The following is a 26,341-nucleotide window of genomic DNA, read 5'->3' as shown; positions in this document are numbered from 1 at the left end:
CACTTTGCACACATGCATGTGCATGCACATGCTCCATTTTGCGCACGCTTCATTTTGCATGTGTCAGCATGCATGCAGGCTGCATTTTGCCCATGCACTTCACATGCTTCATTTCGCACATGCTTGAGTACACGCATCTGCACCCATGCTCTGTTTTGCACATGCACACACGCTCCATTGGGTGCATGCACATGCTCCATTTTGCACGTGTGCGCACATGTCTGAACACATGCTTCATTTTGCACATGCTTGTGTACACACTTGCACATGCTCTATTTTGCACATAACACTGCGTCCATGCACACACACTCCATTCGCTGCACGCACACGCTCCATTTTGCACGCGGTTCATTTCCCACATGCGTATGTGCCCATGTGCACACATGCACGCTTCATTTTGTGCACGCACACATGCACACACGCACTTCATTTTGTGTGTACACACACCTGCCCGCATGCTGTATTTTATGCATGCACACACTTTGCATGCACATGCTCTGTTTTGCACGCATGTGCTTCATTTTGCACGCACTTGTGTACCCACACACCATTTTGCAAATCGTGTGCCTGGCCCTGCCCTAGCCGGCCCCCAACAAAGTACAGCCTCCCTCCCCAACAGGCTCACGAGATGCATGACGTGCAATAATGGTCGTGGCTTTGCACTTGGTCTCTTCGTCTAGCCCATGAAAGTGTGCAAAATATTTTTGAGCAAGAATCCTTGTGGGTGCAATCTGATTTGACCAATTTCTTGGTTGGGACACAATCCAGCAAAACCCCCCACAAGATTTCTTGCCCCTCGTGTTTCCTGGACCACGGCGGAAAAAATGCAGAAGTGTTTATGACTGAAATCAAGATCAAATGCATTTAAGTCTGAAATTTCAGTCTTGAAATATTGCAATTGAAAAAGAAGGCTGTTTCCACTGAAAGCTCTCAGGCAGAAACGAGGATTATTGGGAACGCTTCTCTTGTTATCGGTTCAGCGAATCACTGCAATTTCCACATCAGTACAAACTCACTTGCACTGATACGCGTGTTTCACTCGGCGGCGTGCATTAGTACAGGACCACGCGGTGGACTCTTACCAATGTGTTTGCACTTTTATTAGCATTTGCAGTATTTTATTCAGGTGAAAGCATTTACAGACTGGGACAACTAGGCTGCTGGATTGGGTTGTAAATGCAAGCTTTCCCTCTTGACAACCTATGATCGGGAGAACATAATATCACGTGTTTGTCATTGTCCATATTAGCTTTTGTAGCGGGTGCACGCTTTTTTCTGCGTTTTTAGTATGGACGGATTTGGTGGCTTGTGCCGACGTCCTTACGCCAGGCCAGCGTTGATGAAACCGCAGCTAACAGATCATCAGCATTTAAGGTATACCAACTTTTGAGCCTGAACTATAGGGTCCCGGTTGTGTTTCCTGCTTTTATTAGTTTCGTGGCTTTTATTTGACTTTTACTTAAATTGCAAGCTCTTCAGCACACAGACCATAGTCCCTTGGGTTTGTTTGTTTTTATTCACAAACCAATAGTGCAGGTATAATATGTTAATGCATTTTTTTAAAGATTAATATTTGGATCTCTCAAGCGGGCATGGATTTCCGCCACCGGATTTACGTGCAATTATCTGCATCAGAAAATGGTAGCTGGGAGTAACTAATTTATACATGCATATGGTGGAAAAAAATGGCCTAACGAACTGTGGAAGGTGAGATTAAAGTTGGAGAAGATAAAAGGTTCGGAAACTTTGTTTTTTTCCATGTACATAATAAGCCTGGAAAGGGGCCTCCTCCACCGTTGCATCCAGCCCACGCTGTGCAACCCCGTCGCACATCTACCAGACAAATACACAGATCCTGTCTACAAAAACTTACTTTTTTTTCCAAAAAAAATTTTTTTAAATAGTACTGCTAGCACAGGTGAAGTTTCACCGATGGTAACAATAGTAGAGGTGCAACATGGCCAGGAGCTGGACTTCTGGAAAGCACTGCAGGGAATTAGGTGCCTAACTCCCATTGAGTTTTAGTAGGAGGTGGCTGCCCCATAGTACCTTTAGGTATCATTTTATCTAACACTCAGAAAAGCTACAGAGTGGGTTCATGTCTCACTCCTAGGCTTGGACTTATACAGCTAAACTGAAGTTGTCTGCACTAAAAGTGTACAAAGTGTTGATTAAAACCTGTTGATCCTCAGCTTTTAACACCCCTTTTTATTGCAACTAGGCCTTTAACACCCCTTTTATTGCAATTAGGCTACAAACCAAACCTCTCAGTTTGATGCTGTTAACTTTTCCCACTATCCTTTCATTTGGCAGCTTTTAAATGCAGTTTACATGGGTAAGGCCCTTTCCTTAGCTGTTTGCTATGGGGTAGGGTGAGTTAGCAAGAGAGGGACACAGGGATCATCGGGAGCATTCATCACTGATGCACAACGGTGAACACCTGGGTGGAAAATGATGGCTTTGTTGTGGACTAGACTATGAATGAAAGCTTCAGTTAAAATGGGGGGGAGCAAGAGTTACAGCTTGCAACAGCAGGAGCTATTTAAGCCATGCACAAACCAGGGGTAAAAATGTAAGCCTCAAACTTGTATTAAAAAAATGTACAAGCAAGTATTATTACTTGATCCAAGACATCCTTTCTTTTAAAAAGAGTTCAAACGTTTGTCTAGTGAATGCTTATACGGAGCCAAATTTGTTCTTAAAAAGAAAAACAAGTTGTTCAAGTCTTGCCTAATAGCGGGCTGGCCAGAGTGACACACATGGGGGGAAATGCCCATCCCAGCATGACTACAGCTTTGTCAGTGAGCTGTTTCTCCTCCCAGGAGAGCGTGCACACCTGTGTGAGACAGGATTTGTGATCAGGCCAGGTGTGCTCCCTTCCAGGTAAATACCCCCCTGTATCTCCCCAAGGGTGCTGACACTTCCAGTCTGCTTCAGACAGGTGCGCTCACCCCACAGTAATGGCTTAGAAATTGCTTCTCACCTGGGGAATGAAGGAAGATGCAATCCAGCATCTTGCCATGTCCTCCCCCCCCTTTTTTTGTTTTTTTTTTTGTTTTGCATCTGGAAAAAAGCTTTCTCTATCATCTGCTTAATTGAGGTTTCTTGCCCAGGCAGCTGCTGCAGCCCAGTGCTGCAAGGAGGCTGCTCCCAGGGCTCTGTTTGCAGGCTCAGCCCTGTGCTTTGTAGCTGTTACACAATAGGGGAAGACTACAATTCCCATAGTACTTCCACATACTGGTACTCCAGTGACATCAGACATTACATGGCTGAGACTGGTTGTAAAGCAAGAAGACCCAAAATGTAAGCTCCGGGTTTCTTTGACTCCTGTGGCAAGGCCTTTGGCATGCTGCAGTCTTGCTCCTGGGAGGGGGGTGGCTATTGCTGCAGAGTCATTTAAAGGGGATTGTGTGTGAAGGGGGGGTGTGTGTGTGGAAGTGCAAGCAGTTTGCAATGTTGGTGTAGGTGCAGATTGGAGACTCAACTATTTCAGGGAAGCTGAGTGCCTAATGCTAGTGCTGCTTCTTGAGCGACTGGTTTCATAGCCAGGGCCTCTTCCTTCTGCACACACCAAACCCCGCCTGCCTCTTTCCTCGCCTTGTTTGTCATGCTGCTTCAATGGGTGGAGAAGAGACGCTCTCAATAGCCTGGCAACAGTTTCTGTATGCGTGTAGTCACTGAAGTGTGTAGTGTGTGTCCCATGGCAGCGGCGTGCAAAGTGAGGTGGTGCAGCCGTGGCTTAGGCTTAGCAGGGTATCGACTACGCCACCGGACTTCGTGGCCCGGGGATAAGCTGGTGCTGCAGTGTCCAGGGTGTGCAGCTGGCTCGTGGCGAGTAATACACACTGGGATGGACTGGTGGGTAACGTCTGCGCAGGGGGGGTTGGATGAGAGTTGATTTATACACCCGGGGATTAAACCGACGTGTCATTTTTGTGTCAGTGCAGGAGCGGTGTTCGGAGAGGGGAGCCGCGCTCCTGCTTTAGAAAGTGCAAACGAGGATTCGAGCAGAACAATTTCTGCAGAGTAATGTTGCTAGAAAGGTGGCGTGCTTAAAAGTCCCTGTGATGACTGGAAAGTGATCCGGTTATCGCAGGTAACCGAGCCCAGACTTTTACAAAGGGCACCGAAACCCCTCTTGTGAATGCTTGACACGGTCTAACACAAGTGCTGGTGTTGACCCCAGAAGCCTCTGGTCACCCTGCTCCCCTAGGCGTTGATTGCTACCTTGAATACTTGAACTTTCCAACCAGCCTGTTTCTCTTTCCTATATTCTGCAACTTATGTTATATCACGGCGCTGTGTTTAACGCTGCAATTTTTGTTTGGATTTCACAAACCGATGGGGTGAGGGGAAGCAGTTTTGCATCTAATCTCAGTCGGCTAATGTACATAACAGATACATCCTCAATCTAAATGCAAAAATTACGAGCTCTTGGTTCAGACAAGGTGTCATTTCTGAACCAAGAGCTCTTGATCTTTGCATTTCTTTTTGTCTTGGACCAACACGGCTACCAAATGCATCCCTGCATAATCTACCCAGGACATCTAAATCTTAGAGTTAGTTGATGGTAAGGTACATTAGCTTGCAACATTTGAAACTCCTTTTGCAACATGCGGTGTTAATTCTCAATAAGTTGCAAGGGAGCAGGAAGGAATTCTAACAATATTTGATTTTTTTAGGGAGAGGACTACATTTCTGAAGGACATGTATATGAATTTAGTTGATTTTAGTATGAGGGATACTGCCCAAATCGTTTGCTCTCTAAAACAAACAAAAAAAAGCGTGCAACACTATTTTGAAACTCATATGGAATTCCATATATTTTTAAAATTACAAGTTAATTAGCACAATAGTGAGGTTTATTTTTTTTTAAATAACTTTATTTTAAACATGCACATGAAAATATTTGAATTTACTTAAACTACTTTTTGGCACCTTTCATGACTTTTGTTTAATAGGCCCTTGTGTTTTCCTTCCCTCCTAATGGATGATAAACTATGTCAAAGAGTTATACCAAAGCAAAGGCCAGTGAAGTTAGCCGGTATCAAGCTCCAGTGTATGCTAATGGAGCCTGCGATGAATATGACTGCTTTTATCAAAATGTTTTAAGAATGGTGGGGTCACACTGAATTATACAGATGACATATTGACAAATACAGTGTAACGGCTCTCCTTGCCACCGTCCTCGCTCTGTCCCCTCCTCCCAAAAAACCATTTGTGTAAGGACTCCAAATTTGAGTTGCAAACTTTTGGAGAAAACATTCTTAAACTTAATTTTGTAGACTGTAATAATGCTTGGCAACCTTATGTGAGTGTTTGACTCAGAGGTTTTTTATAATTAAGGAATGGTTATTATGTAAATCGTCTGTTTTAGTCTGAGTCTCTATAAGCCTGTTTTTGCATTTTACAGCTTATGTCAGTTTTTAGTACTCTTCAGTGCTGATGTAAAGTAAATTATCATTCATGATACCAGTTAGCCTTCAAAACTACAAAGCAGGGGCATGACCCAGCAAACCACTGGGACTTGGCATTTTTGTTGAAGTCAGTGAGACTTCCATGTACCTTCTGCCTTGTGACATTGAGCCACAACTGTAGTCCACAGATAATTTGATATTGTTTTTCTTGATCTACTTTTTGTCCCTAAATTAAATGCCTTGGTGACAGCTGGTGTAGAAACAGGGCCCTTTTCTGTAACTTACTTGGATATTTCAAACTAGCTAAAATACAATAAAATTAAGTGCAAGAGGCAAGGTTTGCAGGGGTGTAGGTTGTAGCCGCATTGGTCTAAGGACATAGGCAGACAAGGTTCCTTGGGTGGTTTTGCACTTACATTTTGACAGCTGGAAATAGGAAAGTTAATATTGTAAGCACTCATTGCAGAAATCCACATTGTTTATATATTAATGTTGTCTAGAAGGTCTTAATATCTTTGTTGCCAAAATATTGAATTTGTAGCTGAAATTTTAAGTGTTCTGTATTTTTTTTTTTCTTTGTTAAGAGGAACAAAAAAGCGGTGGTACCATTTTGGTGCTTATACAAATGTCAGGCCTTCAGAAAGTTAGCTGGGAGCGGCGTGGAGATCTGTCCCCAAGTGGTCAAAGTTTCTGTGCTCTCTGGCTTGGAAACCCAGAGTGCACTTAGGCCTCCAGATTGACTGACAGAGGTTCAGAATAGATGGTTTGAGGAAGGGTGAAAGGCAGCTAGACTTCCAGTCTCTTTCCCACACTGCCTTAATGTGGACTGAACTTTAGGTAGCACAGCATGGGTGGCTGGTGCCTGCCGCGGCTGGGGGGGCACCAGATCGCTGATGGAGGGTGGTCCCCCCGCGGCCGATCGCCGAGCCAGAAGCGAAACGGGACGTGCACTTCCACTGGCACTTCCGATTTTGCAGCTGGCGCCTCCGGGGTTGCACGTACACCCCCTACGCGTCGCCAGTGGTCTCAGTGATTGGCGATCAGTTTAAACCTGTAACTGTACCATGAACAACGCATGCCCATGGAGGCTGGTGGGGCATGGCGACCACCCACAGGTGGTGGGGGCATGGTGGCTGTGAGCGGGGAGCTCCCGCAGGTGGCCACAATGGTGTCGACAGCGAGGGGAGGGGGATGGCAAGCAGCGACCACCCACAGGTGCCACCAGCAGCATTGGCGGTGCTTCTCTCGGGGTCTGCACGTGCACCACCAAATTTCAGGGGCTGCATGTGCACCCCCAACACGTCCCCAGTGTAGCACAAGAAGATGCAGGGCAGCCTGAGGAAGCTGAAGGCAGATTAATTTCACCAAGAACAAGGTACTCGCTTGCATTCCAGAAGGACTGTCCAAACGTGGAATAATTCAAGAATAGCTATTGCACACGTGGCCCTCATCTGAATGAACCGTCAAGTATAGATAAACCCATCATTTTAGCATGAGTTACACTGAGCAAGTCTCACTCAGGTCCTCGCTGTTGGGTGAAGGTGTAGTGCAGCGAACTGAGAACCAAAACCTCATTTATGATTGTACAGTGATATAAATACTGACCGCCTTCGTGTCAGTGAAGACCATGCCGAAGAGTAACAACCCATCCAACAGGTCCTTAGGAGGCAACGCTGTGCTGCTTCAAACACTGGAGAAGTGATGTGGGGGCACCTGCACCCCGGACCCTAGGTAGGGGCAGACTGGTTGTCCGCAGCCACGGGTCCACGGGGTCCACAGCCAAGATCGGACCACGGGTTATTTGTAAAATAGTACCCAGGAACGGGTGAGCTTATAGGAAGAGTTTGGAGGACTAGCACATTTTGGTTGTTTGCCTCTGCAGCCCGTCTTTCAGCACAGCTAAGAGTAGCAATGATTGTTAATAGCTATCTGGGTCTGCCCTGTTACTCGGCTACTTGGGCATTGCGTGTGTGCGTATGGAGTGCCTTAAAAGCAAACTGAGCCGAATTTGAGTTAAGACTTCAGTGAAGTCGGGTCCCAAGAAATATCTGCCGCACATGCAAGGCTACACCTTGAAGTATTCTCGTGACTAATCCCATTAAGAATTGCACTGAATTTTCTGATTGTTTATGATCTGTTTTATAAATGTATGCATGACTTATGCCAGTGGTGCCCAACCTTTTTGGCCTGCAGGCCAGATGAACAGTGCCAGGTCTGTCTGTGGGCTAAATCAGGTCTGTGAGCCCGATCCAGGGTGCAACACTGGCCCAGTTGGCACCCATGCGGGGCTGGGGCTTGATGCAGACAGAGAGCTCCACTGGGCCCTGGCCAGGCTGGTTTTGTGTAGCTGCCCTAGCTCAGTCCAGCCATGGGGATACGAGTCTCAATCCTTCCATGTGGGGCTGGCCCAGCCAGGCCTGATCCAGCTGAGCGGGGCTTGGAAATGTGGTGGCAAGGGGATGGTGGCAGTGTTCATTGCCATCACTCCCCCACCACCAAATTTCCAGACTCATGGAGACACCCATACGTGGCCCTGCAACTCAGAACTGCCCCGTGGGCCAGGACTTGAGCACCCCTGACCTATACTGATTTTCTTTTCCTTTTTCTTTTTTCCCAGGGGTCAATTAACACTCTAGCAAACCCTGTTCATTTGTGAATTTATACTTGTGAGAAGCAAAACTGACTGTGACAAGCTAGGGTGCTCATGTGGTGCCAGCATATGATCGAGTTTTAACATTTTTTTTTTTCTTTTAATGTCGTTTATCCTAAAAATTATGATGATCCTCTAGGTGCTATAATAGCTGACTTTATAGAAACTATTGATTGCTGGTGGTTTTGCAATACTGTCCAGGTTATTCTTCAGCAGACTTCTGTTTCTGTTTAGTTGTAATACTTGCTGGCCACAGATTACTGAGTTCATCCCTTTGACATGAGAATTCATTTTTCCTGGTTGCTGCTGATGACATCGACATTGAATTTTCTGAAACCATGTTGGTTATGTGGGTCAGGGATGAAAAATTATTTAAAGTTGAGCCAACAGGATCGTGAGAAGTCTAAATGTTTTAGTCTAAAGCAAATGGGCTAGTAAACTCGTCTTTGTAGCCAAATGAAATTGCTATTGTAGTCCTTTGCCCCAACGAATATATTCCTCCCTGCCTTCCAGTTTTGAGCTCTGCCGAAGAAATGCCTGCCTCCGCAGGGGTTGGTAGCATTTGCTGATTTCCTGCTTTGCAGCAGATTGAAAATGTTTCATCGGGAGAATCATTGAGATGATTTTTGAGAGTTTGCACTGCTGCTTGTAGAGATGAAAAGTGACAAACCTAGTCGGTGTTCACTATTCTGCACCCTGCAGCCAGGACCCTGGGGCTGGATGCAGAGCTGTGTGACGAACTTCAGTTTTAATTTGGAAAGATTTTAACCATAAATGTTAGACCTTTTTTTTTTTTTTTTAAATGAAATGTTAATTCTTTGTGTGCGTGTGATTCAGATATCCCTGAATCCATCAGAGGTACTTTCCAATTTGTGCTAGGTAATGACTTTTTTTTAAGTCTTCAAACGTGTTATGACACCTGGCGCCCAACCTTTTGGTGCTGTGGGTCCGATGAGTGGCACGGCACGTATCAGCGTGGAGGAAGCAGCTCGGAGCGCTTGATCTCAGCCCCATGTTGCCAGATTGGGCCCTCTCACCATCTCCTTGGGCCAGTGCTGCAGGATTGGCCCTGTAATACCCTAGCCAGCCCCTGTGCGCCTGGATTGACCCGTGGGCCACATCTGCCCATCAGTCATTAAACTTGGCAGGGGGAGTGGCAGTTGCTGCTACCACTCCCCCGCCACCACATTTTTGGACCCCGGCAGGCTGGATTAAAGGGTTAAACAAGGGTTAAACACCTCTGTGTCAGAATAGCGCCAACATTTTGAGTGAATCGTATTATTGTAGCAAATAACAGTGTTTTGGTGTTGATCATCTGAATAAATGTACATTGATAGATATAGATAGACACACACTATCTATCTATCTATCCATTGGCGACATGTAGTGGGTGCACGCGGGTGCATGTGCACCCTTGGAGATTGGCCATGCACCTCCTGGAAGAGCCAGCCACAAAACCAGAAGTGCACTTCTGGTTTTCCTGCTGGCTCAGCGATTGGCTGCTGGGGGCACCCCCCCCTCCCCCCATAGTCAGCAATTGGTCACTGGGGATCCCCCCCTGTCGGTGATCTGGTGCCCCCCAGACTCGGGAGCCACCAGTCGCCCATCTATCTATCTATCTATCTATCTATTGATAGAGATACTGATAGCTATCAATATACAGAGAGATAATATAGAGACGTATAGATCTATACATCTAAATATCTCTATCCTTTCTTGGATATAGTTTCATTCTAGAATGAATGTATAGATTCACCCCCCAATTTTTCCCCTTCTTAAGATGTTGATGTTTCCAGCTAAAAAAAGGACTTGAAACGTTTAAACACATTTCTAATCATTGTTTTCCTGTTTTACCTGTGTTTAAATAGGTTAAGCCCATGCTTAAGAATGTGAATTTCTGTTTATATGGCAATGATGCAAACTTGGGAAAAGAGAATTTATATTCTGACAGCAAGGACATGGTCAAACAAAGTACCACCCTTGGTCATTACAATCCACAGGTGAGTCTCTAAAACAACTGTGTTTGGTGATTTGATCAGAATTGGTTTTATCTTACTGTTGTTCAGACAGTAATATGTTTAACTCCATATAATAAACCTAACACAAATTACCTGTTGGGATGGACAAGATTTCTCTGGTATGTTTCTTAGGATAACCGTGATTCACAGAAGCCAATAGTTACTTGTTTAGTCTAGCCCAGCCTTGAATGCCGTTAGTAGTATCAGTTTCTGTGAACTCCTTTAGCAGGATTTTCTGAAAACAGTCACTAGAAAGTTAGTGGTCAATAAATGCTGAGTGATTTAATATGAAAAGTATTCTCAGACCATTTACCAGTGAACATATGACCATCCACTGGGAGTGGGAGGGCCAGTCTTGCTACTACAGTAAGTATTCTACGTCATTAATGCTGTAGAGGCTGAGGACTTAAGTGTTGATTCCTTCAAAAGGGTCTCAGTCTGGTTAGGTTTTTTACATTTTCTTAACTCTACTCTGGGACAGTCAAAATGCCCAAGACTGAATTGATTCAATCTCTGCAGGTTAGTCTAAGCTGCGTAGATTGAACCAATAAGCAAGTGAACAGACATTCACTTTTGAGTCTGGAAATGAAGCCACATGCCTGCAGTGGCCCAGACCAGAAGCCAGGGGGCACTAGAGCATGTCTTCCTGCTTAGCTGAAGCAGACAGCTTAGGTCAAGGATAGCCTACCCCCCCTGTGAGGGGGAGGGGTGTTGTGTGGCAGGTGCAAAGCATCCTGGGATGCTGGGGGACTGAGAGTTGATTTGAATCTGGAGGGGATCTGGGAGAGAATTTCAGTAAATCAATTTAACCTAAATCAGTTAAATCTGCTACTAATGTCCATCTAGGCTTATCTTAAACCAGTTTGGGCCATTTTGAAAGTGGTCTATGTGCACTGAACTCCTGTTTTTTGTTAAAAGATTGGAACCTGTTTCCAATCACTTACGCTGGTTTACGTGTAACTTCTGTCCCTACCATGGCAGTGAGTGTATGACAGACTTGCTCACCCTGCCCTCCCTCCCTTCCCCACAAAAAAGTTGAAACGACAATTCTCTGGCTACTGAAAAGTAGTATCTTTTACGCTCTTTTCACCGTTGCTCAGAGACGTCAAGGTGCTGCAAAGTCAGATTGAGGAGAGAGTTTCCCATCCTTCTGGCTGTTTCAGGGGTTGAAAGGATCCGCACAACTTGCCTGTACTCTTTTGATTGGGGGGGGGTCCTTGTCCTTGGTAGAGATCTCTATTGTTTGCCTCTCTTGTGATCTGCTTCCAAGCCCCAGAAAAATGAAGTTGGTAGATTTCCTATTGATTTCTCTGCTGGGAAGATTAAGTGTTTTGCTTTGTTGCAGAGTGGAAATGCTTAAGCAGCCATGGAGGTGCTGAACTATTTTCTGCAGACTTCAAATGGCAATGCTCCTTGTTGTACATCCAGGTTAAGATAGACATTTATATTTTAATTGCTTGGCCTAGAAATTTGAAAGGAACACAGTCAACTTAAATACCATGCTTCTGTGAGAAGTAATTTAATAGGTATTGTCACGGGTTCACCTATGGTAGCAATACATCAAATGTTACCTGGGAATCATCCAGTAGGTTTGAATATTTGTGCCGCAGGGTAGGTAACTTGAAAGGTGTATTTTTTATTTTTTTTTTAAATCCCGAATTTAGTCCACAAACTGCTATGGGCAACACTCAGGCTGTAACAAGATAGGCAAATGTATTACGTGGGAAAGGAGCCATTCTTTCTAATTGTTTGGATGGAGGAAAATGTATGTATTTTAATTTAAAAAATGTATTCTTTTGGAGATGTATTTTGGTGCTGTATATTGCTAAAATAGGCAATTCATCTTTTCCCCATGTTTTATATGAGAGGATACTCAAGGTTGTTAATTTGCCTCTTTACTCTCCTGTCTCCCTTCTCTTAGTCCTCTAAATCCACATAGTTTGCTATTAACCATCTTGCACAAAGTATCTGGTACTAGAAGCCACAATTCTTTCACATGGGCCAAGAGGCCGTCTTTACTGCATTACCAGCTGCAGTTCTCTCAAACAGGCAGAAAAAGGCATGTTAGAGATGCACCTTGTAGACTAACTAAATCAGAGCTGCATAAGCTCTTGCAAGCCCAAGCTCATTTCATCAGAAGCTGCGAAAGGACATGCACGGAGCAAACAGGATGCAGTTAAGACTTGAACTGTAATCTTTTTTTTTTTTTTCACTGCATGCTTGTACCATGTGCTACACGCACATCATTTCCAATCAACCAAAGGTATACTTTAGAACAGTTTCTGAACTTAAATAGTTTGCACCAGGTCTTTGCAAATACTGTATATTGTGACCAAATCAATCCTCAGTTTTGAGGCGCATTTTTCTGTGCAAATCTTCCAAGAGATGAATAGCACTGAAGATATCCTTTCTTGGATATAATTTTTCTTTCATCCTTTCTTGGCCATAGTTACATCCTTTCTTGGATATAGTTTCTATTTTTAAGATAGTATTGGTCGGTATATTGTGTGGAGAGAGATAAGGCACCATATAGCCTTATGAAATGCCACAAAATACATGCTCATATTTCTGCACCTATGCCACATTTCGGACCCAGAGTCGTGGGTCAGTGGTGGTAGAGTCCCTGTCTGCGATGCTGGAGACCCAGGTTCAATTCCTGGATGCACGTGTATCTGCAACCATTGAGGAATGGGACATCTAGACTCGGTCTGGCCTTTGGATTCTGTCTCGATGGTCTCAAGGTGGGTGGAAGGTCTGGGCAGCCTCCACCCCTTGTATTTCTGCCTGCGTGTACGTGGTGAAGGTCCTGGTGACTTCTCATGCATGCATCATCATACATCCAGGGCTGGACTTGATGATGTTCCAGAGTCCCTTCCAGCCCTACTGTCTATGAAGTCATGATCCAGAAGGATCAACAGCTGCCTACAAACTAACCACATTTTGGAAGTTTTAGCTCTGTTATTTAATGGGGATCTGTTTGGCTGTTTTAGACAATTTGAGAGATCCTTAGTCCTTCAGGTGTAAAATTGGATGCTTCTCTATTAAAGTGCTCTATAATGTCAAATGAGGATCTTACCATCACAGAGCCCCCCTCTGTAATGTCAGAACGACTTTTCTCAACCTAGAGAAGAGCGCGGAAAAGAGGTCTGATTAGAAACCGCTGTTATAGCCATCCCTAAATTAAACTTGGCCAGCAAGCAGGGCTTTACTACTTTATGTTAAAGTTGAGGACTAAACATAGAAGGATTCAAAAGATCTTGCCAGACATTGGCACCTAGATTCTGCTTTGAGGGGACAGGTCCCAAAAATAACTGACACACAGTGGGATGAAACATGTTGACTTTTTTAGTAATTTAGATTTAAATAACTAAAAAATCTGCCTATGGAAAGCTGTAGGTACCTTTAACTTTTGTTTTCTCACCAGTGTGAAGCATGTTTCCAAGTGTCTTTCAGCAGGACTAGCACATCAGAGGAAACGAGGTCTTTTATGCGTACCCCTGTTGAGGTGGATGGTTAATTTGGGGATGCTCCCCAGCAAGTCATCGGGCACACGTCATTTCTCCAACTAGGCTTCCAGCTTAATCAGAACAAAATTCTCTCGCTCCTCCTCTCTTGCAGTTGAGTTTATCAGCATGAAGTTGGATTTGGTGCAAGCCAGAGCAGACTTCCTCGGGAGATGATTTATGCAATGAATCGTATTTCAAACTTCTTCCAACCGAGAATCTTAGTAAAACCTTGCCTTGCTTTGTGGGTTGTGTGGCAGCTTGCATTCGTTTTAACTCTCCATGCAAGACTGCACCTTCTCTTTCACGGATGATTGACAATAGCATTGTCATCCAGCCAGACGCAGCATGAATTTGCTGTTAGAAGTTCCTCCAAGCTGCTGACATCTGCGTCAGCAGACAGACACCCTTCAAGTCCTCCGCTCCCTTCAGAAGACTCTTGTGACGTACTTGTTTAGACAGCCTTAAAATTCAAGTCTTTTGGCCTTGGATGAGATCTGTCCCAGTTGCCCCATTTCATTTGATTGGAGCTCTGAGCTGTATATCTAACGTGCAAGCTTTCCTTCCCACTTCAATGCACCCCTATCCATATCCTAACAGACAACACTTATAATTACACACACTGCACAGGGAGGTCTTGAATTGGAGCACTACCACTAGGCTATTGCTCAGGGCCCAAAACAGGAGAAGGGAGAACCAGCGTCCTCCATCCCAAGGACCGGGGAATGAATGCATTGTATTCAAGTCCAGGAAGGAAGCATGAAGGTGCTGGCTCTGTCCCTGTCTCTGCACCTGGAGCAGGGGGTCAGATTGTTAAAAAAAACAGCTGGGAGGGTGACGAGCCTTTCGGCGACACGCACACAGCACAGGGAGGTCTGTTCTGAAAAGATTATTCTGAATTAATTATTCCAGAAACGAGTCCCTGCAATAAGCTTTATGTAGATGGGTAGACACAGATGTAGAAAAAGTAAAACTGATGGAAGCAAGAACCCATATCTTGGTCTTGAGGAGGACTTAATCCAAGTTCATTGGCAGCTGTGTTACTGAGTTGGTGGGAGTCTTGCAAATGTTATTACTTTTCAGAGTCTTTAGGACAAGATGTGAAACCTCACATAACCTGGATTCTTCATAGGATTAGGTTCCTTACCCCGTGCAGTGATAAGGAATAGTGAACTAGTTGGGGGTATATGCATCTGCCAAGATGCTCCAGCTTAGGGGTGGGCAATTATTTCGGGCAGAGGGCCACTTACTGAATTTTGGCAAGCCATTAAGGGCTACATGACAGGCAGCCAGGGACAGATAAATATTAATTTTCTAAATTTTTTAGGGGCCCCGCGGGCCGGATTGAATAGCCTGGCGGGCCGCATTTTGCTCACCCGTGCTCCAGCTGGTCGCTGCAGTTTTTTTATTCCATAAGACAGCGCTTCTCCTTTCAGCTGCGTGGGACTGCTGATGAGCTCCAGTTGACAGTGGAGTGGTGCCTTCTGGTATAAAAACTGCAGCAAACAGGTGAATGGCTCATCCTTAATTCGGCGACTTGCCGCAAATTAAGCAGGGTGTTGAATCATCCAGATATGAAAAACCCCGGTTCTAGTGGAACAGCATCTCCAGTCTCCTCATGTTCATGATTGTTTCCAAATCGAATGTACCTACCAGTACATCTGTCCTCCTCGCTCCTGAATGCTTTGAGCATGCAACCCCTGATCTCATGATGCTTCTGGACCCACCAACTTTACAGCTGACAGCTTGAGGTTAGCTAGTTGAATTCTTTTTGAATAAAAGCGAAGGATATTTTCCTTTAGAGAATGAATGCCTGCACAAAGCTAATATAAAACTAAATGGGAGTGTTTTTCCATGCGAGTCGCTGAGAGATGCGTCTCTTCCCTAGATTGCTGTCTTTTGTCTTGGGCTATATTTAACGGGAACTTACCTGCCAGTTCCCTGAGTGTATTTGGTCACTGTCTCCCCATTTCCTCATTAAGTTGGGGAGCAGGTGACTTCTTCCCCCCCTCCCAATCTCACCTTGGTTGAAGTATTGGGCTCCCATCAGGTAAGGAGGATCCTGTGCAGGATTTGAATGTGATATTTCTAGTTTTAATGGACTATCCCATTCAATGCGCCATAGCGTTTGCTGTTTCATCATTCCATTGACCACCGCATTGTTGGTTTGGGTCGGCTCAAAGTCAGGTAAATGCAGGCTTTGATAACGAAATTAGCAGCTCCACTCTTCCACGAGGACAGAAGTTTACTCAGGATGTACCCAAAATCCTTATAAAGTTTGTCCTTCCCATCAGGGGCTCTCAAAAGGGGATTCAGGTGACGTTTAATATCCTCTGTTCTTGAACTGCTTCAAGGGAGCACTTGATTTTCTATCCATCTCTTTACCCATGATGACTGCATTGTGATGACTTCTAGATCAAATCCTGAATTTGGTTGAGTTGTCCTTCATTCTGTTCTTATTACCCATTTCCTTGAGAGGTAAGTGTTAGTCACCAGCGGTGGGGTAGGTGCTGATGAAGAAGAAAGCTTACTTGCTGTATAGGAATTGGAGTTCTTTGAGATGCTGTCGGCCACATGGACTCCACGACCTGCTGTCCTTCCTTACTGATAAAGAGCCATTTCTACTGAGTCTCTTGGTTGAGGAACTGACTGATGGTCGAGGCTGCTGCATCCGTCATACCCCGTGGTCCTGAGCACACAGAGATCACCTTTGCACCGCTGCCTAAAAGGCTCCAGGCTTGTGTGCAAGGGGCACCTGCTCCTATAGCGGGACCCCTGTGGACAAAGGTTTGTTGAAGAACTCTAGTTCCTATAAAGTAATGAATGTGTCTGCCTTCTGCAATGTGTCCTGTAAATTCATCAGATTTGGAGCATTTGGGGGACAAAAAAGGTACAAGTTTGAGGTCTCCTTAAAGATAATTAGCATCCGTTTTTATTGGTACAGTATAAACACTTTTCAGAAAAGAAATAAAGCTTTACTTTGGGAAAGTTGCCTCTATTGCTTGCTTTAAAAGTTAGGTGTTTATGCAAAACTATTCCCCCTTCCTTTTTTTATTTCCTTTTCTTTTTTTCATTTTCAATTTTTTGGTTTTTTTGTTCTTTACTCAGGTAAACGGCAACAGACAAAAAATGGACACTCAGTTATTCTCTCCTTTGCTAGGAGGGATTACTAGTACACCGCCACCTCTGGAATCGTCCCGGTTATATAGTCACTGGTCCGTGTGCGGAGACGATGCCAATAAAACAACAACTTTACAAGACTGCACAAAAAAAAGGTATGAAATACTTAATTTCCTGGCGTATGTCTGGACTGAAAGTCTCATGGAACAGGAGGGTAGGTGGTTGGTTCCCAAGTCCTGGAAAGAAGAAGGTATAGGATGCACACACGTGCAATAGATAATGTATAGTAGCTAGTTATTTTTAGCCAAGGGTTTTGGGAAGTGTGGGTCTAGAGAGAGATCTTAAATCTAAAATGAGCCTCCTCCACTCCACCATACTGACTGGGGGGAAGCTTGTCTTGGATTTTAATAAATCTGGGACAACATGAAATCCAGGATGCTGCCCCCATGCACACCCCTCTCCCCTCCACTGCTGCAGGCAGAGGCTTGGATGGGGCAACATTGGTATTACAGCTAAAAAGTCTCCCATTGTTTTCTTCACAGGTGTTAACAATCCCCTTGATATCGGCCTTTCCACTAATCAAGCTAATGACACAATTTGGATGTCTGCTAGGGCTTCCTATTTCACAGCTCCTGCTTCCCCACCCCATGCCTAGGACACACACTAATTTTCACCAGCCATCTGGGACTGGTGTCTGAAACCCAGGACTGTCCCGGCCAGTCTGGGACGTATGGGACATTTGCCTACTTGCAGGTTCCTCACGTCTTGCAGGGTATGAAATCACTGACCAGAAAGGCCTTTCAGCCCATAACCTTAGATCTGATCTAATATGGCAGTTCTTGTGTACCTTCCCTGTATGGGGCTGATTGACAAAAACCCCATTGTAGCTCTCCACTCTTCTTGGGGACATTTCCACATGGCTTATTTCTGCTTGAGTTCTACCCTATCTTGTCTTTGCAGAGAGAACTGTTCCTGGAAAGAGGGAGAAAAAGGTGACTGGGAGGTAGAAGTCGGCTCATTCATCTATCTTCCCTCTCTTCCAAAAAATATATATATATTCTTTCATGCAGAGATGTTGCTCCTGGTGTTTTAAACCATACTACTTATATAAAGAAATGTTAATCTTCAAACATATGATCTGAGATATTATGAAACACTTTCATCTGCAAGAGAAATTATTGTGCTAACTAGTTGATAGTAAGAACAGTGGAGGATGTTCTGAGATCTTCTCCAAAGGTTTTCAGGAAAAGGCTGGAAAGTCATTTGTCTGGGAGGGTTTAATGGCAGCAAATCTTGCATCTTCAGGGAACTGGACTAGATAAAGTGAAAGGTCCCTTCCTATTCTACTCATCTATGATCTGTCTTCCTGCCCCTGTCCTATATTTATAATGTACTACCGCTAAAGAAATTAGGAGGTAAGTTTTCGGGATTCTTTTTTTGTTACTAGATGTTTGTTCTCCTAAAGACAGGCTTATTTGTATTCTTATTTTTTAGGCCACAAATAAACCTTTCTTACTCTGGCAACGGTCCAGATATGTTTGGGTTAGTGTCAAGCATCTTAGAAGAGCCAAACAAGCCAGAACCAGTTACGGATTGGTAAGTTTTATGCTGAAAAATCCCATTAAGTTGAATGTCCTGCTGTCTCAATTGTTATCACACAGGCATGGTATTTCTAGTTTCTTAGTATTGTGTGATACAGAGCAGAGTTTCCTGAAACGCATTTTGCATTTCTGGAGATACTGCAAAAATCTCTGGATTTGATGCTGATGGATCATTCCTGCTAAATCCTTTTGGATGAGATGTTCGCTTCTAACAGGGGTGGGCAAAATGCGGCCCGGGGGGCCAGATGCGGCCCACCAGGCCGTTCTATTCAGCTCACTGGGCCCCTAAAAAATTTAGAAAATTAGTATTTATCTGCCCCTAGCTGCCTGTCACATGGCCTAATATCCAACCTCGACTTACCTTGCTGCAGCTGGAGCCCATTACTCCTTGTTCTGTCAGTTCTGGACAAACTTTCAGCTCTTAACAGAAATAAAATCACTGTCTGGCTTACAAACATTTTAAGGAATCCAACAAGATAATATATGTTGTTGAGGTGGGGGGGGGAAACATTTTCTCATCCTATAATAGTGCTCATTTCAAGCAATAAACATTACTGAAGAAGGTGGCGTGACTATTGTAGATATGTTAGACTTAATTTCTTTAGTGCGTTCTTGGATTTCTTGGATGAAAAGTGTTGTATAAGCTCAAATGTCATTAGAAAAATGGTGAAAAAAATAATGAAGTCTTTGAAAATGATGAGGTGCAAATAGAAGCATTTAAAGCGCCATAACTTGGCGCATTTTAAACGATTAAAACAAAACGGACTTCAGGGAATCATTTTAGGTCATCATGACCTATCTAGAATCTGACATCTTACCAGTTCTTCAAACAGTATCTTCAGAAGGAATTTTTTTAGGAAAAAATGCTGGAGTATGAAATTATAACAGATTTGTTCGATTACTCCTAAAAGTGCCATTTAATTTGTTACAGGAATTCTCTTTCAAGACTGTTTCCACCCATGTGGGCATCTGACCTTGGAAACAACGGTGACTTCTCAGGGCTTTCTTCCAAACACTCTTTAGAAAGTAAGGATTTTCCAAACCTGATTGGTGCACCAAACTACTATCAAGAACACTTGCAAAAGTCACCTGATCTGGAAACTTTACACAGGGGGTTTGAGGACCTTCATCTTATAGAGTCTTGGCTTGCTCCCCCAGACCCTTCCACTCTGCCACCTGACAATATCTTGAACATTTATCCAGAAAATTCTGCTTTTCAAAATAATGCCATCATTCAGCAAGAACAGTTTACATTGCAAAATTTAGAGTTTAATCAACATGTGTGCAATTACGACAAGATGAAATTAAACGGGAACTATGAAAAGAATTGCTCCGATTTTAGCACTTATTCTTCTCAAAACAGAATCAAAGATGTCGCTAGCATTCAGAAAGAGTATTGGAAAACTGACCGAGCAAGAGGGAAACTTATGAAAAATGACACCCACGAGCAAACCAAGTACTCGCCTAATTTATCCAGTCCCCCTGTTGATGGCACGTGGGACAAAGTGTCCCAGGATAACCACAGGTTTCCTAAAAGATATGAAGACTTTACAGCTTCTCATAAATCTCAGCCACCTATTCACTCATCACAGTGTTTTTTCAATCAGTCCTCATCTACTAAGGAAAATAGCTTTGTTGGAGTAGCAAACAAAAAATCACAGGGAGCCCGTATGCAAAATGGCCATAATTGTTTCAATTTGGGGGAAACCTTGAATAACAACGAATGTAAGATCCATCTGAATCCTCAAGAATGTTCTCATAAACCCCCTGAATATGATTTGTCTGTAAAAACTGTTCAACAAAATGGAAATTATTCATCTTACCATGGGCATGCGTGGCTAGATGGTAAAATCTTAAGTCCCACAACTGCATCTGATCTTGCATACGGTAAGCAAAACCAAGTAGTAACAAGCCCACAGTCCTCTTCAGGGGTTTCAACTATGTCCAGTGGATCCCCCACACACCAGTCTGTAACCCAGGCCTCTTACTACTCTCAAGTGTCACCAGTACTTTCTGCACGGAAAGATGGAAGGTTACAAGTATCAAATGGTATTTCTAGTAATATGGGGATTTCTAACTTTGTTGCAGAAAATCAGAAGCAAATTAAGCCTATTGGGCATTCCCAGCATGATTCGTTGGCTAGCAAGGAGGGGCAGTATCGCAAATTGCCCATTAACTTTTCATCCAACTGGTTAACACAACAGAACTCTAGAAGCGAAGAGTCGGAAAGGTATCATCGAGTTCAAAAAAAGCAATGTCAAGACAGTAACAAAGATGATAAAAGAGGTGGTAGGAAAAATTGGATTCCCCACCCTGGATACGCGACTGCAAATCGTCAGCACTTCAACGTGCTCCGAAAGAGACAAGAGCAGAACGGTGGCAACATGTCGGATTTCATCAATCCTTCTTTTCTTCCCTCTTTCCCATTAATGTCTGATTTTAAGCAGAATCCCAGCTTTCCTCCATTTAATACCCACCCGTTTTCATCAGCAAATAATTTTGCATTTCCTCCTTCACCGTTTCCATTTTCGGAACTTGTTGACCTCTTTCACTATGATGATTTTAACCACTTGAATCCCTTCATTAATGATCTTCTTTGTGGGGAAATAGCTGCACCATACTTTGCCTTTCCAACACCTTTTAACAAGTATAGACCTCCACGAAATCGAAGTGGGCCTGCTAATGAGCTTCACACGCGATTGGAAGAGTGTTATGAGCAGTGGAGAGCTTTGGAGAAAGAGCGGAAAAAGGTAACGTATAACATAAGTCTGTATAAGATGATGATTACAAAATGACTGTTAAATGGAGTAGAAATCCCTGCCTATCACTTGTGAGGAGGAGGAATCTCACTCCCTATTAGAATGCAGGGAGCATTCTATTATATAGATGTAATAATATATATAATATATTATTATATTCTATAATATTTCAGCTTAAACATATTTTAAGCCACATACGTAACACTCTCATCTATATTATAGTTTAAATAGGGTAGGCAATGTTTTTTGGCTGGAGCGCTGAAAAAACCACAATGTCTACCTTGGAAGGTTTGCGGCCTCCCGGCTGCAGCCGGCCCATGGAGCCCAGTCTGCTTGCAGCCTCCCAGTAGCCTCCTGGGAGTAGCCTGGGCTCTGTGGCTGGCAGCAGCTGCTTAGAGCCAGGGGTGGCAGTGGTTTTCCGAGCAAAATGGCCTTGTGTGCCATGCTCGGCACTCCTGCCAGGGGTTGCTGACCCCTGCTATAGATAGTACATGTGTGTACGAAGCTGGGGTTCTGCTTCTCATTCTCCAGTCGCGTTAGGGTTAGCGTGTGTTCTGAAGCTCATATGTGTAGTGCATATTCATGGAAAAGGGTTTGAGCCTGGCTTGCGCAGCTAAAGTTGGATGGGTTATACAGCAAGGCTTTTATTAGTCATAGATGCTAGGGTCATAAGGGACCTCAATAGATCATCGAGTCCAACCCCCTGCATAGGCAGGACAGAGTGCTGGGTCTAGATGACCCCAGCTAGATACTCGTCTAACCTCCTCTTGAAGACCCCCAGGGTAGGGGAGAGCACCACCTCCCTTGGGAGCCCGTTCCAGACCTTGGCCACTCAAACTGTGAAGAAGTTCTTCCTAATGTCCAGTCTAAATCTGCTCTCTGCTAGCTTGTGGCCATTATTTCTTGTAACCCCCAAGGGCGCCTTGGTGAGTAAAACCTCACCAATTCCCTTCTGTGCCCCCGTGATGAACTTATAGGCAGCCACAAGGTCGCCTCTCAACCTTGTCTTGAGGAGGCTGAAGAGGTCCAGGTGCCCCAGTCTCTCCTCGTAGGGCTTGGTCTGCAGGCCCTTAACCATACGAGTGGCCCTTCTCTGGACCCTCTCCAGGTTATCCGCATCCCTCTTGAAGTGCGGTGCCCAGAATTGCACGCAGTACTCCAACTGCGGTCTGACCAGCGCCCGATAGAGGGGAAGTATCACCTCCCTGGACCTATTCGTCATGCATCTGCTGATGCACGATAAAGTGCCATTGGCTTTTCTGATGGCTTCGTCACACTGCCGGCTCATGTTCATCTTGGAGTCCACGAGGACTCCAAGATCCCTTTCCACCTCCGTGCCACCCAGCAGGTCATTCCCTAGGCTGTAGGTGTGCTGGACATTTTTCCTCCCTAGGTGCAGCACTTTGCATTTCTCCTTGTTGAACTGCATCCTGTTGTTTTCTGCCCACTTGTCCAACCTGTCCAGGTCTGCTTGCAGCTGTTCCCTGCCCTCCAGCGTGTCCACATCTCCCCATAGCTTTGTGTCATCTGCAAACTTGGACAGAGTACATTTCACTCCCTCGTCCAAGTCACTGATGAAGTTACTGAAGTGTATCGGTCCATGGACCGAGCCCTGCGGGATCCCACTTCCCACACCCTTTCAGGTCGAGACCGACCCATCCACCACGACTCTCTGGGTGCGACCCTCCAGCCAATTCGCCACCCACCGGACTGTGTAGTCATCCACATCACAGCCTCTTAACTTGTTCACCAGTATGGGGTGGGATACCGTATCGAAGGCTTTCCTGAAGTCTAAGTATACGACATCCACCCCTCCTCCTGTGTCTAGGCATTTCGTTACCTGGTCATAAGAAGAGATTAGATTAGTCAGGCATGATCTACCTGCTACGAACCCGTGCTGGTTTCCCCTCAGCATAATTTGTCCTGCCAGCTCTCACAAATGTGAGCCTTGATAATTTTTTCAATGACTTTGCCAAGGATGGAGGTGAGACTGACTGGTCTATAGTTGCCCGGGTCCTCCTTCCTCCCCTTCTTGAAAATGGGGACCACATTGGCCCTTTTCCAGTCCTCCGGGACCTGGCCCATGCGCCACGAGCGTTCAAATATTCCTGCCAGTGGCTCTGCAATGATGTCGGCCAGTGCCTTCAGCACCCTCGAGTCCGAGGGTACTCGAGTACCCTTGAGTCTCGAGATCATCGAGTCCGACCCCCTGCCTGGGCAGGAAAGAGCGCTGAGGTCAGATGACCCCAGCCAGATGCCTACCCAGCCTTCTCTTAAAGACCCCCAACGTAGGAGAGAACACCACCTCCCTTGGGAGCCTGTTCCAAATTTTGGCCACCCTTACCGTGAAGAAGTTTTTCCTGATATCCAGCCTAAATCTGCTGTCAGTTTGTGACCATTGCTCCTTGTTACCCCAAGAGGTGCCCAGGCGAACAGAACATCTCCAATCTCTTGCTGTGTCCCCCTAATGAATTTGTAGGCGGCCACAAGATCTCTGTCTTCTCTTGTGGAGGCTGAAGATGTCCAGGTCCCTCAGCCTCTCCCGATAGATACCTGCTTTCCTGGAAAATTTCCCTATCTCAAATAACACTCCTGATAGGGCTTGTCCTGTAAACCCTTAGCCATATGAGTGGTCTCCTCTCGACTCTATCAGCATCCTTCTTGAAGTGCGGCACCCAAAACTGGACACAGTACTCCAGCTGCAGTCTGACCAATGCTGCATAGTGGGGAAGTATCACCTCCTTGGGTCTATTTGTCATGCTTCTGATGCTTGATAAAGTGCAGTTAGCTTTGCTGATGATTTTGTCACACCGACGACTCGTGTTCTTCTTGGTGTCCACTACGACTCCGAGATCCCTTTCCATGTCTGTGCTGCGGAGAGGGTCACTTCCCAGCTAGGTGTGCTGCATATTTTTGTGCCCTCGGTGCAGCACTCTGCACTTGTCCTTGTTGCACTGCATCCTATTGTCTACTGCCCACTTTTCCAACCTGTCCAGGTCTGCCTGCAATCGTTCCCTGCCCTCCAGAGTGCACACTTCACCCCACAATATAGCATCATCCGCAAAATTGGACAGAGTACACTTCGCACCCGCATCCACATCACTGATGACAGATTCTTGTGGCTCAGTATTCAACTCAACACAAATTGAGGCAGGGCCAGGAAGAAGAATTAGTGGTCATTTTTATCAAATCTCAAATGTCAGAGGTGTCCCACTCCAGAAATGGATTCTTTTGGCTATGTTCAGACTTTATCTGCCCTGTATTTGGTGTTTCCTAGTCCCTTCTCACGTGCAAGTTTGATGTCCATGTGGATGGTCTCCTTTTCAGGGTTGGCATCATCTTGAGGCACTTGTGTTTTACTTGAAACTATCCACGGGGCATTTCAAGCACATTATCAGCAGCAGTTGACGTGATCTAATGCATTTCCTAAGAGTCTTAGTATTTGACCATCTGAGGGATTTGAATGAAGTAGTAGGCTGATCAGCATGGATCCTGGTTTTCTCTAATTTTAAAAAATCCCCAGTTTTCAGTTAAAAAAAAAAACCCAACCCAAATCCACATTTTTCCATGATCAAAATGAAACGTGCATATAGATATACATCTATATATTCATGGTGTTTCATTTTAATCATGGAAAAAATGTGGATTGGGGGTTACTTTTCTAACTGAAAATTGGGGATTTTTTAAAATCAGAGAAAAATGTGGATTTGGGGTTACTTGTTTGTTTGGTTTTTTTTAACCAAAACTTGGGATTTTTTTTAAATCGGAGAAAACCAGGATCCCTGCTGATCAGGCACTTGACTTGGGAATTTAAACCTTGTGTTGGTGCAACAGCTAGAGTTTTACCTTCTAGGAACAATGTTTGCTTGAAGCTAGGCCCGCTATTTTTACTTTTTCAAGGTAGTTTTGTTTGGTTACATATGTTGCCTCTATTAGGTTGTACTTGTAAATTGGGTAAATGCCCTTATTTTCACTGCCAAAAATCAGCTTTGTAGTATTTAATCCTGACTTGGGCTGTGAATGTACACAAAGAATAAAACTGGCAGGCACATTTCTAATGTATCTAAATATTAATTTAAAAGAGAAGCTTACGCCAGTGATTTTCAACCAGGGTGCAGCAGCACCCTGGGGTGCTGTGAAACCCTTTTAAGGATGTCATGCAGTATTAGCACTGTTAGGAGTAAAACACTTGCATATAATTCACCAGATAAAACCAAAGATTTCAAATGAGAATCCAGAGAATCAAAAATGGTTTGACTAGTTGTGGTCCTGAGATCTCTGCAAGAGAAGAATTGCTCTTTTATTTTTTCCGTAGTCAAAAAACGAGCGAAAGCTAAGAGGTGGTGTTTTCTGAAGAGTGCTTTGAATCTCAAAAACCGTGGGAACCATTGTCGTAGATGATAGAAAGTCACTAATTGCTAAATATTTTAAACAGATGTGTTTTCTCTTTAGGCTGAGGCTGATCTTGCAAGAAATTTTCCAGGAAAGCGGGTATCTAGCTCAAATAACACTCCTGTTTCTCGACTTCCTGCTAACCCTTCAAGAGTGGATCGTTTAATTGTGGACCAGTTCCGGGAACAGGCCAGAGTAAGCTCGGAGTATTATTTGGATGTCGGTAGTATCAGATGATATATGTGTGCATTGGTTTGTTTTCCCCCTGGACGTTTAAGCACTTAATGTCGGTATCTTCCAACCATCCATTAGGTACTCGCCTTAATAGGAAAAATGGAAAGGCTTCAAGGTAGTCCGGTCCATGGTAACATAGCTGCTACTCTGGAGCATCATTTAGAAGCCATCCACGTTACACAAGCAAGGCGTAAGGATGAGATCGTTAATGCTGCTAGTCTGCAGAGACAAGGAGCGCCTCGTTATAATAGTGAGAAAGGTAAATGCTTTGTATTATTCGGTGGTTCTCAAAGCTTTTAAAAGATCAGCTATGCAAATGTGGTAGCACAATCCCTGTTAACAGATTTGAAATATTGCAACTTCAAAAAAAGACTTGCAGCCTTTGACACTGCTTTCCTGTGCCATGTACCTTTTTAAAAAGGAAAAATAAACTTCTTCCTTTGCATCGGGTAATTTCTGAGAGCTTTACTCTGTTTTTACTGTCACTGTTTTGCTTTTTGTTTCAGCTAGAAAATACCTTTTTTGGGGGAGAGAGAGAGGTCTAAACAGTAAAAGAAAACAATCTCGGCAATCATCTTTATATTAAATAATCTTATCTTGATTTTATCTTTGTACTATTAAAGTATTAAGTGATAACGAGGTTCATT

General features: G+C 44.3%; 1 protein-coding gene across 3 annotated transcripts in view; it reads left to right on the top strand.

Annotated features, from left to right (window-relative positions):
- The first annotated feature begins 3,230 nt into the window (after positions 1 to 3,230).
- LOC102566577 (meiosis-specific coiled-coil domain-containing protein MEIOC-like) overlaps positions 3,231 to 26,341 on the top strand; it is a 34,392-nt gene continuing 11,281 nt past the window's right edge. The window contains exons 1-8 of one of the 3 annotated variants that reach the window (XM_019480703.2): positions 3,231 to 3,303; positions 9,936 to 10,067; positions 16,697 to 16,863; positions 18,203 to 18,304; positions 19,241 to 20,196; positions 20,398 to 21,059; positions 25,521 to 25,655; positions 25,773 to 25,953. In XM_019480703.2, coding sequence (XP_019336248.1) covers positions 9,945 to 10,067; positions 16,697 to 16,863; positions 18,203 to 18,304; positions 19,241 to 20,196; positions 20,398 to 21,059; positions 25,521 to 25,655; positions 25,773 to 25,953 — 2,326 coding nt within the window. In that variant the 5' untranslated portion in view covers positions 3,231 to 3,303; positions 9,936 to 9,944. Of the gene's footprint in view, positions 3,304 to 3,684; positions 3,859 to 9,935; positions 10,068 to 16,696; positions 16,864 to 18,202; positions 18,305 to 19,240; positions 21,060 to 25,520; positions 25,656 to 25,772; positions 25,954 to 26,341 lie in introns of those variants that run through there. The other 2 variants (XM_014602739.3, XM_019480702.2) reach the window with 2 other exon arrangements.

The sequence above is a fragment of the Alligator mississippiensis genome, chromosome 5 (assembly GCF_030867095.1).
Source record: "Alligator mississippiensis isolate rAllMis1 chromosome 5, rAllMis1, whole genome shotgun sequence".
Classification (NCBI taxonomy): Eukaryota; Metazoa; Chordata; order Crocodylia; family Alligatoridae; genus Alligator; species Alligator mississippiensis.
This window is presented reverse-complemented; position numbering and strand designations above follow the sequence as displayed.